Here is a 15,421-nt window from a genome sequence, read left to right on the forward strand (position 1 = left end):
TGTTCCCTGGGGTGGGACCTGCAATAGTAGACTTTGTTTTTCTGTATTGTTTGACTTTCTTACCATCAATACTTATTACTCTTTTTTTAAAGCTGGAATATCTAGGTGGTAGGATTACGGGGCATTTTATTGTTTTCTTGAAACTTCTGTATAAAACACAACAACTTAACATGGTGTATTACATGACCAAATCCTAGACTGTAATCAGTAGTTTATTAGTAATAAAAACTGTGAGAGACAAGGGTCTGAAATAGTCCTCAGAGAGAAAGAGCAGGTGGCCACCCTGTTAGCTTTTCAGTTAAAGGAACAAAGATCCTTTGAGTTAACGGAGCGTACAGCATTCCCTGGCTCACGCTATTGAACAATTATAAATTTGACATTACAAATGTATAAGCAATCAAGAGGACAGAGGCCAACATCTCCAGCCCTCTGGAGCCCTATACGTGGAGGACCTCAGTGCACGGGCTAGGGTTGCAAAAGGGAGAAGTTGTCGAATTTCTCTTTATAGATGCTGAAGCAGCATGGACTAAATTTACATCTGTGTAACAAAGAGGGAAAGCCCCTTCCGGAATCTAGTGCTTAAATGGTGCACAACTTGTTCTGCAAGATGTTAACAAAAGGTTGAAACAGCATCCTTTTCTGGTCTGGAGTGAATTAAAGTTAAATAGCCCTTCTTTCTGCATACATTTTAGGACTTTCAGAGTTAAATGCTGTACCAGTGAATCCATTAGGAGGAACGACAGGTACTGTAAACAAAACAGAAAACTGGAGAACCCAAGAGCACCAACATTGTGTTGGTAACTAGAGTTGGTAGTTTTGAAGAGAATGGGTAACCCACCCATCTCCTAGCAAAGTTCTACCATTAAGCATATTTAAATAATTCAAGGTATTTTTAGGAAACATAGTTCCAGTGGTATTTTTAACATGTTCCACTATCAGAAGAATCTGAAATACAACAGCCTGGGCTGGTTCTCAGGTTCTACTTCTTCTTCCCATGTCTTAAATTCTCTTTTTAAGGGGCTGGTCTGAGTCACTGCTAGGCAGTCATCTGATTTAATGTTTACTGAATTTAGTTAACTACTATTTCAAATTGCCATGGTTTAGTCTCAGTTTTCCCTAAACCAGAAAACATCTGCACCAATGAAAAATGCTTTAGCACTGGGAACCATTGTCAAATGTTACCTGGGAACTGTTAAGTGCTTTGTGGCTACACTCATCCCTCACCTGATGAGGTCCCTTCATCTGGGAAGAAGGAAAGAGACCAGACACTTGCAGGTCCTTCCTCCCCTCCCCCAACTTTGCAAAAACGTTTAACTGTGGACTGAGAAGGTTACATCATTTGTATTCTAGTTAAAAGAGGCATGGACCACTTACATTTGTTTCCCGTATGTACTGCAAGAAATAGACAATACCCAATTTGCAGAGTGCTAGGAAGACTGGTACTTGTGCATCTGGGCTGGCTTCGGCTGCCATGTCATAAAAACGTTTTGCAAGGTGAATATCCTATAACACAGGTAGCAAACCAAAGTTCATTTCTTGTTAAACTAAGTAAAAATAATTACTATTTATATATAGGAAAGTTTATTTTACCTTTCAAGTTTCATTTTAAAATTTCCCTTACCTAAAGAAAAAAACCCAAGCTTTAATTAGGTAAAATTTGTTTAATTATCTAACTGCTTAATTTTGACAAACTTAGTTGAAAAATTTAAAAGTTAACTTGTGTTCCCCTGATCTGACATCCCACTTGCTGTGCGGATACGGTGGGCACAGTGGATACCTGTGGATACGGTGGACACCTATGCATAACACTGTTAGCCTGGAGACTCCCAGGGGCGACCTGTAAGTCTCAAGTTAATATTTTCCTACTTATAACCAGTCAGTGTAAGCAATTCCTGGTTTCAGTCTGCAACAGTGATCTTCAAACTGGGGTAGACATACTCAAAGTTTTCCAAGGGGTGCATGCATGGACAGTGTTAAGGGACTCGCATCCTGTGTTTTCCTGTCTTAGATGTATTCCTATAAAGGGCAAAACAAGTCATTACTAATTTTGGCCCAGGTTGGAGTGCTCTGCATTCAGATAAGTGGTAGAATGGGATGGTGGGAGGTGCAAAATTCTCATTTAACAACCTCACTTCTCCCGTCCCCTGACTACTGTCAAAGAATACCAAACTCATAGGTAAGAATTCCATGAGACATGGTAAAGAAAGGCTAAACATTAAGACTGACTTTTTCTACATATTTAAATATAAGCAGTTACTTTCAGCTATTCTCTATACTTGTCCCTAAGGTGAATCTTTTTAGTTAAAAAGAAGAGCACCTTCAAATAAAAGTAACAGTATGGTCAGTGTCTTTGACTTTTTAAAAAATGTAACAAATTTTATTTGTAGTCATATTTTTCAAGATCATGCATCAAACTTTATGTGATCCGCAGCCTCTGCGTGGATGATTCAATAGGGTAGCTAAATCTTATCTATCAATCAAATCCTGAATTATTTATTCCAATTATAACCAATCCTCATCTTGTTTAATACTTAATATTTTTCTATCTATACTGGATGCTGGACTGATTAGCTTTTAGAGTATGAGTATCTCTTTTATTTAAAAAAACAGAAAACAAATAAGAAAAGGTGATCATAATATCTTATAAAAACTAATGAAATTATCCTGATTTTTATACATGGTTAATTATTCTTAAAAGCTGAATCCCAGGGTTCCCTCCCCTAATGCTAATCAAAGGAATTCTGTGCCTTTTATCATAGTCTTTAGTCATAAGAATTTGTATAAGCTTTACATTACAAATTAAATTATGATGAGAAAAGCACACTGATTTTCTTGTTTTACAGCCTATTATAAAAACAGACTGTTAGTTATATGACTTTAATTCTGATTGTCTTTAGCAAATTATTACTAAGTGTATAAAAACCATAACTTATGTATAATCTTTACATTAGGCATCAAACCCATATTACTTTTATTTGAATTAATAAACAAAGTCAGACTTTCTGATAGACACTAAGTCTGATTTGGCTGACTGATCTTACAATGCAGGGAGGCTTCAACAACTATGTTACATGGCAGAGATCATCCACGAACTGAACGCACTCAGCCTGCAGCTCCAGATTCTTGATAAAACTATACTCAAGTATCTAATACTAATATAAATGTAAAATATCAAAACTTACATATTGGAATTAAAATACTCAAGTCTAATAAAATAAAAAAGCACTTTGACAAAAAACAGTGCATTAACAAAATGAAATGAACAACCTTCTAGATTTAAAAGCACATAAGGTCACAAAGTGTCTCTAAGTGACTGAATGAGCAAGGAGTATCATTAGCTATTGATAAGCCTTGGGAAAGCCTTTTAGACATTACTCCCAGAAACTGAGAAAGTATGAGTCCAGTGATCAGGGAACACCTCCTTTTGCAAGTCTCTAGTTTCCAATTCTTTGCTTTCAACAGAACTGAACAGGGGCTTAACCAAGTTAACAAGTGACAGATCATTAGAAATAATTTTAATGACAGATCAGTCTGATTTTTGGCATATGTTATGGACTAAATGTTTGTGTCTCCCCAAAATTCATATGTGAAACCCTACTCCCTAATGTGATGGTATGAGGAAGTGAGGCCTTTGAGAGGTAATTAGGACTGGATGAGGTCATAAGGGTAGAGCTCTCATGAACGGAATTAGTGTCCTTATCAGAATCCCTAAAGAGCTTGCTGCTTCTCTCTCGCTCTTTCCTCTTGAGAGGACACAGAGAGAGGAGGGCCTTCACCAGACACCAAATCGGCTGGCACCTCGATCTTCAACTTCCCAGTCTCCAGAACTGTGAGAAATAAATGTCTGTTGTTCAAGCCACTGCGCTATAGTATTGTCACCACAGCCCAAACTACCAAGACAGCATATAACTCTAAAGCAGTTTAAAGAATTAAGTGACCTTACTATAATAAAATTCTTCCCATTCCCATATACTTATTTACGTGCACAAGGTTCCAGTCATATATTTATAAAATGAAAACAAGAATTAATGGTAAACCTATTCCATGATACTTAGGCTAATTTTTAAAAATGCTCTATTCATCTCATTAAAAAATATATTTTCAATAATTACCACAAAAAGTAAAATTTTATCAAATTTTATAATATCATGAGGTTGATGAGAACAACAGTATATAAATAACTGACCAACTATGGCTAATAATATCTCGAGAATTTTTCTTAATACTTATGAGCCTATAATCATAGGAAATAAAATTCAAATTTGAATTTATACACTTTTTTGTTTTGGATAAGCATGATCAGTGATCAGTACATTACACTGGTATACAATTCTGTGGGAATAACAGACTAAAATATAAATTCAAGGAGAAAAGGAAAAGATACTATCTTCATTTAACAAATTTGCTGTGTATTTTTAAAAAATTAATAATGGGGTTATCAAATTGTTTTGGTATTTAAAGTCATTTAGTCATTTTATTTATAAAAATGTTAGTGGTTAAAATAGCTAGGACTTAGACCCTTTGAAACTTATGATGAGAAATTTTAAATGTCAAATTAAAAATGTGCAAGAGGATACACGGTTTTTCAAAATTATTTTAAGGGTACACAGGCAAAAACTTAAGACCGTGGGTCTAAAGAATGTTAGACTTCATTAGGAAGGTAAAAGAATGAAGATAAGTTCATCAGTAGCAAACATTAAATTCATTTCAAAATAATCTAGAAATGATAGAATTTGGCTATTGATGGACAGTTTCTCAAACAGCAGTTATCAACAGAGGCAGCACTGCTTTTCCGTTTTCATGAATCTGTCTTTGGCTTAATATCCTAAATATAACAGTGTAGATATCAATATGTGTGTGTGCTCGAGGATGAGACAGATGCAGGGCAGTCTTCTGAAATATTACAAAACTGCCTCGTAACTTAGCACCTAAAATCTGAGCACATTCTAAAGCAAACCTATTTCCTATTAAAGTGAAGATGTTTCCCCCCAATCACAATTACATTATTCATACATTTGTTTCAAAGTCACACTCACCTGTTTAATGCCTAGTCCTTTCTCGTGCATATATCCCAGGTTAAACATAGCTTGTGCGCTGTGCTGCTGCTCAGATGCTAGGCGATAATGAATAAACGCCGTCTCATAATCTACGTCAGTGCCAAATCCATAGAAATGGTAGTCTCCAAGCTTAATTCTAGCCACAGTATAGCCTGAAACAAAAGGTAAATGCAAAACTGCCAATAAATAACGTGTGTTGAAAACAGACCAAACTCTTATTTCTCCTCCTGCTAACATGTTTATATAAAATAAATGTTAATTTGTAACACACAAACTTTATAACAAATTCTTCAGCCAACATAGAAATTCAGTAAAAATTTAACTAGAAGGGTTCCTCTTCTGAAGAAGGCTTTTGTAATAGTCAGGGAGAGGTAAAACAAAGTGGGTGTAATCTCTATTTCACTAATAATACTCCTCAGATGATCACTCTATTCTGTCATTTAACATTTTAAAATAATTCAACTGGGGACTTCCCTGGTGGCGCAGTGGTTAGGAGTCCACCTGCCGGTGCAGGGGACATAGGTTTGATCCCTGGTCCAGGAAGATCCCACATGCCGTGGAGCAACTAAGCCTGCGCTCCACAACTACTGAAGCCTGCGTGCCTAGAGCCCGCGAACCACAACAAGAGGAGCCACCACAACGAGAAGCCCATGCACCACAACGATGAGAAGCCCCCGCTCACAGCAACTAGAGAAAGCCCACACGCAGTAACAAAGACCCAACGCAGCCAAAAATAAATAAATAAAATAAATAAATTTATTAAAAAAATAATAAAATAAAATAATTCAACTGGACCATTGTTTAGGCTTGGAGAAAGGGATAGGCAGACGATGTTGAGAGTAGTATGTGTGAGAAAGAACTATTCAAATAAAAAGGAGTGGGGAAAGGTTGAAATCTTAGGTTTTACACCTATAGTCTTACACATTCTATTCAGTTCTCATTTAATACAACATACTAGCCTCCAACTAAAAACCAGAGTAAAGCACAGCATGATATAAATGTCCAGTACAATAAAGACCTTGCAGTTCACCTTAGAAACCCTGGGACTGGAACTTCCATTTTAAGAATGAATACCAATCATGAACGCAAACAAGTTAAGCTACAGTTAGTATCTCTGCTTAATTTTAAAGTGGTAAATGACATGATTTAATCTTTATGTGAGATTAAAAACAAACAAACAAAAAACAATAAAGAAAGGTCCCTGGGTGAAATTCTTATCCTAGAATTAACCAACCACTCACCTTGTGAGGCGGCCCGGTTCCAGTGCAGCAAAGCTCTGGGATAAGTTTCATTCTCACCTACGATGGTTGCTTCTCCTACAGGGAAAGTTGAAATACAAATCAGGTGTTTAAGGAAAGGCCCTAGACTTTTAGGCTTTATCTGCAAACCAGGGTGGATACATGGAGCATAATTTAAATAAGAACTGGGATATAACAAATATTAAATGAAAAAACTATTGAAATTAAACAAGTATGGGAATAAAATACTGAGTTCAAAGGAATCATTGCATTCAGGGCAACACTACTTCCTGAGACACATTTTCACCACAGAACTAATAACGAGACTACTGAAACACTAGAGATCTACATACCACTGGAAAAACAATGTTTCTGCATCTGCTGTAGTTTGAAAAATGTATTTACTGAAAGCAGTTAACTTTATGATAGACGTCAAATCCATTTCTATCGTCAACTGTATAAAACTAACTTTGATGGCTTAGAAATCTGAGGTAAAATAACTTGAGCATGTGTGCTGTTATGTTCTAGTTATAATAATAAAGAAGTATCTTTGTGGCTTTTCTTTTTAAACAGGTTAACCCAAGGCAGGACTAAAATGAACCTTACTCTGATCGAGAATGAAGGCTGCGTTGCTTTGTGCCACTTCATAGCCTTGCTCTGCCAGCAGGAGGTACTGGATCACTGCGGCATTGTAGTCACCATCTTTATAGCTGTTATAGGCAGTCATGAGCCTCTCAGACCACCGGCCCCGTTCACATACATTCTTAAACAACTATGAAAACAGGAAAAATAATCAATACAAGATTAAGAAAGATATGTCGGAAAATCATTTTTGCACTTTGGCTATAAGCAATTGTTAAGCTTGCTCTCTCAATCTCTGGCAGTTTTACTAAATATATATATAAAAGTCTGGGATATTTATTTGAAGCTTTCACTTAGTCTTTAGAACAGGTTTATAAAAATAATAGCAAACAATTATATACCATTTACTCCAGCCAGGCACTGTCCTAGTGATTTATGTATAGTATGTACATTGACTCACTTACTCCTCCCATGAGGGACCACTCTCTTATGAAGTAAGTCCTAGTAACAAACAGCTCCATTTTACAAGCGAGGAAACTGAAGCATAGAGTGGTTCAGAAACTTTGCTAAGCATTTAACAATGTCCCTCGAAAGTGCCAATTACGAGAAAGCTAACAACGTTCATTTAACATACACTTTTTGAGGCTGACTATGTCTCAGATACTGTCTTAGGTGCTAGAGAGACTGCAGACAATAATATCTGCCCTTATAAACGCTGATTCTGGGAGGGAGAGACAAATGGAACTAATAAGTGTGATTGTAACACACAGACCCTCAGAGCCTTCCCTCAGTATACCAGTGCTAGTTGGCTAAGTCTGTTTCTACTCTAGAAGAAATCATGCAAAGAAAACCAGAATTAAAACAGTAGGATTGGGGGTGGGGCAGGAGGGAGGTCCAAGAGGGAGGGGATATATGTATACATATAGCTGATTCACTTTGCTGTACAGCAGAAACTAACACAACATTGTAAAGCAATTATACTCCAATAAAAAAATAAATAAAACAGTAGACTTTCCTACTGGGCAAATTAATTTCCTACATACAGGTTGGTAGAAAAGCCCTTACCTCCACTGCGGTGTGACACGATCGCATCACACCTGTGCCGCTGGCATGCATCTGAGCTAGGTTATAGAAAGCCAAGATATGGCCTCCCTGAGAAGCTAAATTAAAATACTTCAAGGCCTGTTTATAATCCCTCTTGACTCCAATGCCATCTGTAAGGAAAATCACACGAGAGGTTAGGAATAGTCTTAAATAAGATTTAGCTGAAGCATCAGAGAAGACTTACATAGGAATAAAACTAAATGAAATTCAGAATTCTTACTCTGGAAAGATGTGAATCTTATTAATACAGATTTATACATCAATACAGATTAATATACTCTACAATGAAACACAAGATGCACACATCATTGAACTGGGAGGACATTAATCAGCTAGAAATTCGATAGCTCTCACTTCCATATCATAGTGGCATCTAGAGGAAAACAGGCCATTTAGATTTGGTGTGTCCATCATTAACTCCAGCGTTACTTACTATAGTACATGGAGCCAAGCTGTAGTTGCCCATCCACCCAGCCTTGTTCAGCAGCTTTCTGGAAATACTTCAGTGCCAGATCATAATTCTGTAGAAAAAGAGGTCATATGATCACATGATAAGGAAGCTCAAAAGGCTGATATACTCAGAAGTCAGGAGATTCATTCATAAAAAGAATTAACAAAGCATACAGAAAATATTCTTAAAATCATTAAAAGGATGACCTAATTTTTTATAATACAAAGATGGTAATATTTTTTAAGTCATGGGGGATTAACATTTAAGACTGTTAAAAAAAAGCAAATATACTATTCTGTGAAACAATTTGCATGTCTGCTCTCAGAAGGCATAAACAACACTAGTAGAACAGCAGGCCAGAAATTAAGAAACAGTCATCATATCTTTTCGATTAACCAACTAACCCTTTTAAACCTCAATATTTCTAATATTAAATAAGAAAAATTCTCTCCTTGTTTGTTCTTCCCTGGGTAGCTTATCAAACATTGTATGATTATTAGATTTCAAATATCAGACATATCCCCAAAGAAGAATTAAAACAAAGGTCACTACTGGATTTTAGTACCCTAAAATGACTAGAAGGAATCAAAATGAGACCACATTACTGTCTTTTGTGCTAGGAAATAACTACAGATTAGAATTCTATACCTAGCTCTTAGTTTCGGGCCCAAATTAAAAGAACACATTGCTTGGAGAGACCGCACAGAGATGCGGACAGCGACGAGGATCCGGGAGCATCCAACGTGAGCAAGTAGCACAGAAGAATGAAGAGCAACAGCCCAGGAAAACCAAGACAGCCCCCGGGAAGAAAGAGCTCAAGTACAGTAGAACCAAAAAATGTCACATGGGGTTGACATTGAGGAGGTTACTGGTGAGCTATGTAGAGCAGTTACATGAGGTAAAAGCCTGACTGCTGAGAGCTGAAGAGTGGATGGTAGCAGCTCACATAATTCATTCTTTGGGGAAACCTGGCTTTGCAGGAAAGGGCTGGAGAGAAGAGAGGTGGTAGCTAGAAGGGCATGGGGTAGAACAGAAAGCTTTTCTCCCTCTACATGGGAGGACTTAAGAATTTTCTTAGGCTTGGGTGAAGAAATAGCAGGGAGATATTTAAGTCTGGGAGAGATGGCAGAGTAGGTGGGGTAGAGAGCATAGATGGAACAATGAGAAACAGCTTCATACCTTGAGGAGAAGGTGCCAGAGACACAGCCATTCTAAGAAGGCAGTTGCTATGGTGGGATGGGGTAAGGGGTGGTAGGGAACCAAACTCAAGAGTTTCAGCTCTGGTTATAATGAAACGGTCTCACCTGGGCTGACTGGGAGCTAGTTAAGGAATACTTCCCTACCTCACCAGCTGACTGCTCATTAAAGTCAGACGTTAGATTGAAGACTTACAACTTGAACTCCTCTCCCGTAGAGGTAAGCCATTCCAAGCCCACTCTGTCCAACTGGGTTGCCCTGCCAACCAGAGACAAAATGAAAGATTCATTACAAAATAGGCAAGAATAAATGACTGCAAAAGAAATAATTTACAAGCATATTCAAAACATGTTTTAGTACTTTTCAATTTAAAACAATATTTTCTCCTTCCCATCAGACTAAACATGATACTGAGTTTTAGAGATTTGACTTTCAATAATTGCTGAAAATGAGTAAATAGTAAATTCACTTAGAATTAAATTTTGGTGACTTACCTTATGACTGTTTCATGAATTTATGATATAAAACATGACATGTATTTAATCTTTTCAAAATTAAAAGTAGGTCATTTTTTTTTTGGTAGTTTTTCACTGGTAATCTCCCACCCCAATAAAGAAGATGTTGCCATGGGGCAGAATCAACAAATTAATATTGGGATCAGGTGGCAAGGATATGCTTAAGATTGTTGGAATGTTGTGGAGCAAAGACAATCATTGTTTTGAGACCGAAAAGAGAAAAATCTAGTATTCACCTAAACTCAGAAGGACAGAGGCATCTTTAAAAGAGTGTCACAGTGCCCCTTTGGGAAACACTCCACTGACATTTGGGACTACAGTAACATGTACTAGCTGACAAAGAGGTCAGTGTACACACTGGAGCCCAGAGGGTCTTAAATATTCATAGGCAGCTTTCTCTGGGCCAAAGAAAGCCTAACTTATGTATCCTGGTTATCAAAACTACCCAGTCATGTAAGCTTTAAATCTCAAATTGCAACACAAATAGGATAAATTATATAACACCCAATTCCATTACTAAAATCATTACTTCCCTGATCAGGAAACTTCTCAATGAAATTGAAACACAGAATTAATATTCAATAATCTGGTCCCTAAAAAAATACATACTGCTTTTTCCCGAGTAGGTTTTTTCTAGCCAATTCATCCATATGAATCATACTTACATAAGCACTTCCAATAATTTACGGAGTAAGTTGATTATGACTAATCCCCTTAACACAATAAACTTTCCTATTAAAATAACAGTAATATGGTACACATTTCAACATACTGAGTCATGAATTCTTACCATGTCAGCAGCCTTTTTAAAGTAGTGAAGAGCTGTCTCATTACTCTGAGGTACAATATCGCTTCCCTCTGAATACATCTGGAAAACAGACCCCAGTCTCAATAGGAGCTGTAACCTTCTCTCCAATTACATTTTTCTCCTATCTCAGCTCATTCTGGGGTTTGTCAGATTTCATGGAATCTTTCAACAAAGTTTAAAATTCCCCACAGGATATTTTAGAATTAAAAGCAAAAACTTAAAAGTAGACATTTTTTATATATTCTATATCATGTCAAATTAATGACTTATCTATAAACATGAATATATAAAATCAGTTCACTGATCAATCTCAAAAGAAGAAATCTTTTTTTTTTATTAACTACAGTTATTTTGTTTTTAAACATCTTTATTGGAGTATAATTGCTCTACAGTGTTGTGTTAGTTTCTGCTGTATGACAAAGTGAATCAGCTATACATATACATATATCCCCATATCCCCTCCCTCTTGCGTCTCCCTCCCACCCTCCCTATCCCACCCCTCTAGGTGGTCACAAAGCACCGAGCTGATCTCCCTGTGCTATGCAGCTGCTTCCCACTAGCTATCTATTTTACATTTGGTAGTGTATATATGTCAATGCCACTCTCTCACTTCGTCCCAGCTTACCCTTCCCCCTCCCCGTGTCCTCAAGTCCATTCTCTACATCTGCGTCTTTATTCCTGTCCTGCCCCTAGGTTCTTCAGAACCTTTTTTTTTTTTTTAGATTCCATATATATGTGTTAGCATACAGTATTTGTTTTTCCCTTTCTGACTTACTTCACTCTGTATGACAGACTCTAGGTCCATCCACCTCCCTACAAATAACTCAATTTCGTTTCTTTTTATGGCTGAGTAATATTCCATTGTATATATGTGCCACATCTTCTTTATCCATTCATCTTTCGATGGACACTTAGGTTGCTTCCATGTCCTGGCTATTGTAAATAGCACTGCAATGAACATTGTGGTACATGTCTCTTTTTGAATTATGGTTTTCTCAGGGTATATGCCCAGTAGTGGGATTGCTGGGTCATATGGTAGTTCTATTTTTAATTTTTTAAGGAAACTCCATACTGTTCTCCATAGTGGCTGTATCAATTTACATTCACACCAACAGTTCAAAAGGGTTCCCTTTACTCCACACCCTCTCCAGCATTTATTGTTTGTAGATTTTTTGATGATGGCCATTCTGACTGGTGTGAGGTGATACCTCATTGTAGTTTTTTTTTAATAATTTTTTTTTTATTTTTATTTATTTATGGCTGTGTTGGGTCTTCGTTTCTGTGCGAGGGCTTTCTCTAGTTGTGGCAAGCGGGGGCCACTCTTCATCGCGGTGCGCGGGCCTCTCACTATCGCGGCCTCTCCTGTTGCGGAGCACAGGCTCCAGACGCGCAGGCTCAGCAATTGCGGCTCACGGGCCCAGTTGCTCTGCGGCATGCGGGATCTTCCCAGACCAGGGCACGAACCCGCGTCTCCTGCATTGGCAGGCAGACTCTCAACCACTGCGCCACCAGGGAAGCCCCTCATTGTAGCTTTGATTTGCATTTCTCTAACGATTAGTGATGTTGAGCATCCTTTCATGTGTCAAAAGAAGAAATCTTAAACCCTGAGACAAATCTTTCTTCTCAATCTGTCCCAGTGCAAATGGTTGAACAATTGTTTGGGATAAGCAATTAAATGAGGAAAAGAAGAGCCGACAGCAATGTCCACCTTCCTTTCTCCTCTACCACTGATTTCCCCATGATAAGATGCAGGGTATGTCTTAAATTCAGGAAAAGAAATAACTAAAAGGTTATTTTAAAAGGTTTCAAGCACTGAATGTCTATATAGTATACCAGGTATGGGAACTGATAAAAGGGCCAGGAGAAAGGAAAACTGAATGACCAGTAGTACTGTTTATATCAATGTAAGTATTAAGGAAATAAGTAAAGAAAATCTTTTTTTGAGATAAGGAAAATTAGTAAATCAGAGCAAGAATCGAGAGGGCTGAAATGAAAAGTTGTTAAATGCTAACAAAAATAGATAGGCAGGGACTTCCCTGGTGGCGCAGTGGTTAAGAATCCACCTGCCCATGCAGGGGACATGGGTTCGAGCCCTGGTCCGGGAAGATCCCACATGCCACGGAGCAACTAAGCCCGTGTGCCACAACTACTGAGCCTGCGCTCTAGAGCCCGTGAGCCACAACTACTGAGCCCACGTGCCACAACTACTGAAGCCCACGTGCCTAGAGCCCAAGCTCCACAACAAGAGAAGCCACCGCAATGAGAAGCCTGCACACCACAAGAAAGAGTAGCCCCCGCTCGCCACAACTAGAGAAAGCTCGTGTGCAGCAACAAAGACCCAACACAGCCAAAAATAAATAAATAAATTAATTAATTAATTTAAAAAAATATATAGGCAATACCAGTTTCTATGCTGCAATAGGAAGTCTAAATGTAAAGTTCTCAGGCCCCAAATGACTAGCTGTGGCAAATACTGGTTAGATCTTCTCCTTGTAAAAGCTTTTGAGATATAGTCTACCTGAGCCTCCTAACCTTAGGACTTGGCTATAGATGAAAATATCCATTGGTTTATAATGTGTTCATTTTCAAAATAATGAAAAAAGGAAGTTTTGAGATTATGCCATGACATATGGAATCTATTCATTAAGTCTCTAGACTTAAAGGTTCCCTTGCTTGAGAAAAGAACTGCATTGAGAGGTAGGTGATGGTTATCATATTTAAGACAATTAAAAGGTCTGCAGACACATTTCAACTCACTCTAAATGTCTCTTATTCAGCATGAAAGTAAACAGGTAATTATGACAGACTTAGCAAAAAACTGCACAGCATGAATAAATCCCTTATTACTGTGTATAATACACAAAAAGTAGGGGTGCAGACAGTGATAGTTAACTTCGATGGAGAATTAACATACTGACAAGCAAATGCTATGTTACCTTTAAGTTACTTAAGAAAACGCCTCAGAATAGCACTTATCTTAAGACAAGATATAATATGCTTGTATTGGAAATTTTATTTCCAGCTTATATTTGGTAAATTGTAGATGATGAATACAATACGTGCTTACTATGTGAACACCTCTTGCTATTACAGAAAATGTTCACAGGATGTACAGTACCTTTCCCAAGAAGGCCATGGCATGGGAATTGCCAGCATTAGCTGCTAAATTGAAGTAGTCAAATGCTCTCTGTGAGAAAGGAATTTATGAAAATTATTAGTTGTTAATAGAACCTGCCCTTGGCTTTTAACCAAAATAATTACTTCAGGAACATTTTTAAAAATCTTGTTATACTGCAGTATCTCAGTTTAAGTAAATGGCAACACAACGTCTACTGGTTGTCTGAGGTACCCACCCCACTTCCCTCTCATATCCAATCCATCACTAAGTCCTATTTCTTTCACCACCAAATATTGATACATCTTGAATCCATCTACTATCCTCCATTCCCATAATTCTAGTGTAAGCTGCATTATCTCTCAGCAGAACTTCTGGAACTCTCCCCTCCCTGATCTTTCTGCTTTTATTCTTGGGGTCATCCAAAGCGACTGTTCTTAAATCTCAACATGCTGGTCCTTCCGGCCCCTTGAAGTGCTGCAGGGAATACACTGACATGACCAGACACTTTATCTCAGTACTGTTTCACCTTGCTCCCTGCACTCTGGGTACACCAGCCATGTTCCTTCCTGCCTCAGGACCTATACACATGCTGTTCTTTTTGGGCTGGAATGATCTTACCTCCAAGGTTCAACTTAAATGTCATCCACGTCTCTTCAGAGACAAGTGCCACCTCCTCCTCATTAACCTATCATTGGACTCATTAATTCTCCTTTGTAACAACAATTTATTACATATTTGTTGGTGTGATCATTTAAAAATTACCTAATGCTTCTATTAAACTTGAAGCTCTGTAAAGGTAAGGACCAAGGGTAAGGTCCAGCATTGTATCCTGAATGCCTTGCAGTGAATGGGACAGGTGGTACTCAAACATTGGTTGAATTCATGCAATTATATATTGGGAACTCCTTTTCTTCTGTGAAAATTTATCACTGTGTAATTGTTTCACAGGTAGGCAGCATACACCACCAAGAATATCCCAAAACTTGTTGTGTAAAGGTATGTAGCAAATTCTTAACCAGAATTCTGTTCTCTCACCTGACATTTTTACTAACCAGTTCATCTGATGCTTCACTGGCCTAATGACATGCAATTTTAATGACCTAAAGACACCTAAAGTTGTCAAAATGCTGTTTGAATAATAATTTTAAAAAGCATCAATATTTGGTATAGTTTTAGTGATAATGTATCTTGTTACAAACTAATTCTTAAAGTTGATGCAATATGGTGCTTGAAATAACCTTAATTAGAATACTTAAATGGTGTGGTAGGAAAACAGTTTTATTAGTTTGACGAACATTTATTGAGAACTTAATATTATACATGCTGGGCACTGCCAGGTGCTGGGAATGAA

At 37.6% G+C, this 15,421-nt stretch overlaps 1 protein-coding gene across 1 annotated transcript in view; it reads right to left on the reverse strand.

Annotated features, from left to right (window-relative positions):
• SEL1L (SEL1L adaptor subunit of ERAD E3 ubiquitin ligase) overlaps positions 1-15,421 on the reverse strand; it is a 56,912-nt gene that overhangs the window by 5,729 nt on the left and 35,762 nt on the right. The window contains exons 12-20 of the mRNA XM_007188710.2: positions 14,071-14,139; positions 10,935-11,012; positions 9,825-9,887; positions 8,415-8,502; positions 7,943-8,091; positions 6,902-7,067; positions 6,299-6,373; positions 5,037-5,209; positions 1,375-1,503 (exon numbers count right to left, since the gene is read on the reverse strand). Coding sequence (XP_007188772.2) covers positions 1,375-1,503; positions 5,037-5,209; positions 6,299-6,373; positions 6,902-7,067; positions 7,943-8,091; positions 8,415-8,502; positions 9,825-9,887; positions 10,935-11,012; positions 14,071-14,139 — 990 coding nt within the window. The remainder of the gene's footprint in view (positions 1-1,374; positions 1,504-5,036; positions 5,210-6,298; positions 6,374-6,901; positions 7,068-7,942; positions 8,092-8,414; positions 8,503-9,824; positions 9,888-10,934; positions 11,013-14,070; positions 14,140-15,421) is intronic.

The sequence above is a fragment of the Balaenoptera acutorostrata genome, chromosome 3 (genome assembly GCF_949987535.1).
Source record: "Balaenoptera acutorostrata chromosome 3, mBalAcu1.1, whole genome shotgun sequence".
NCBI lineage: Eukaryota > Metazoa > Chordata > Mammalia > Artiodactyla > Balaenopteridae > Balaenoptera > Balaenoptera acutorostrata.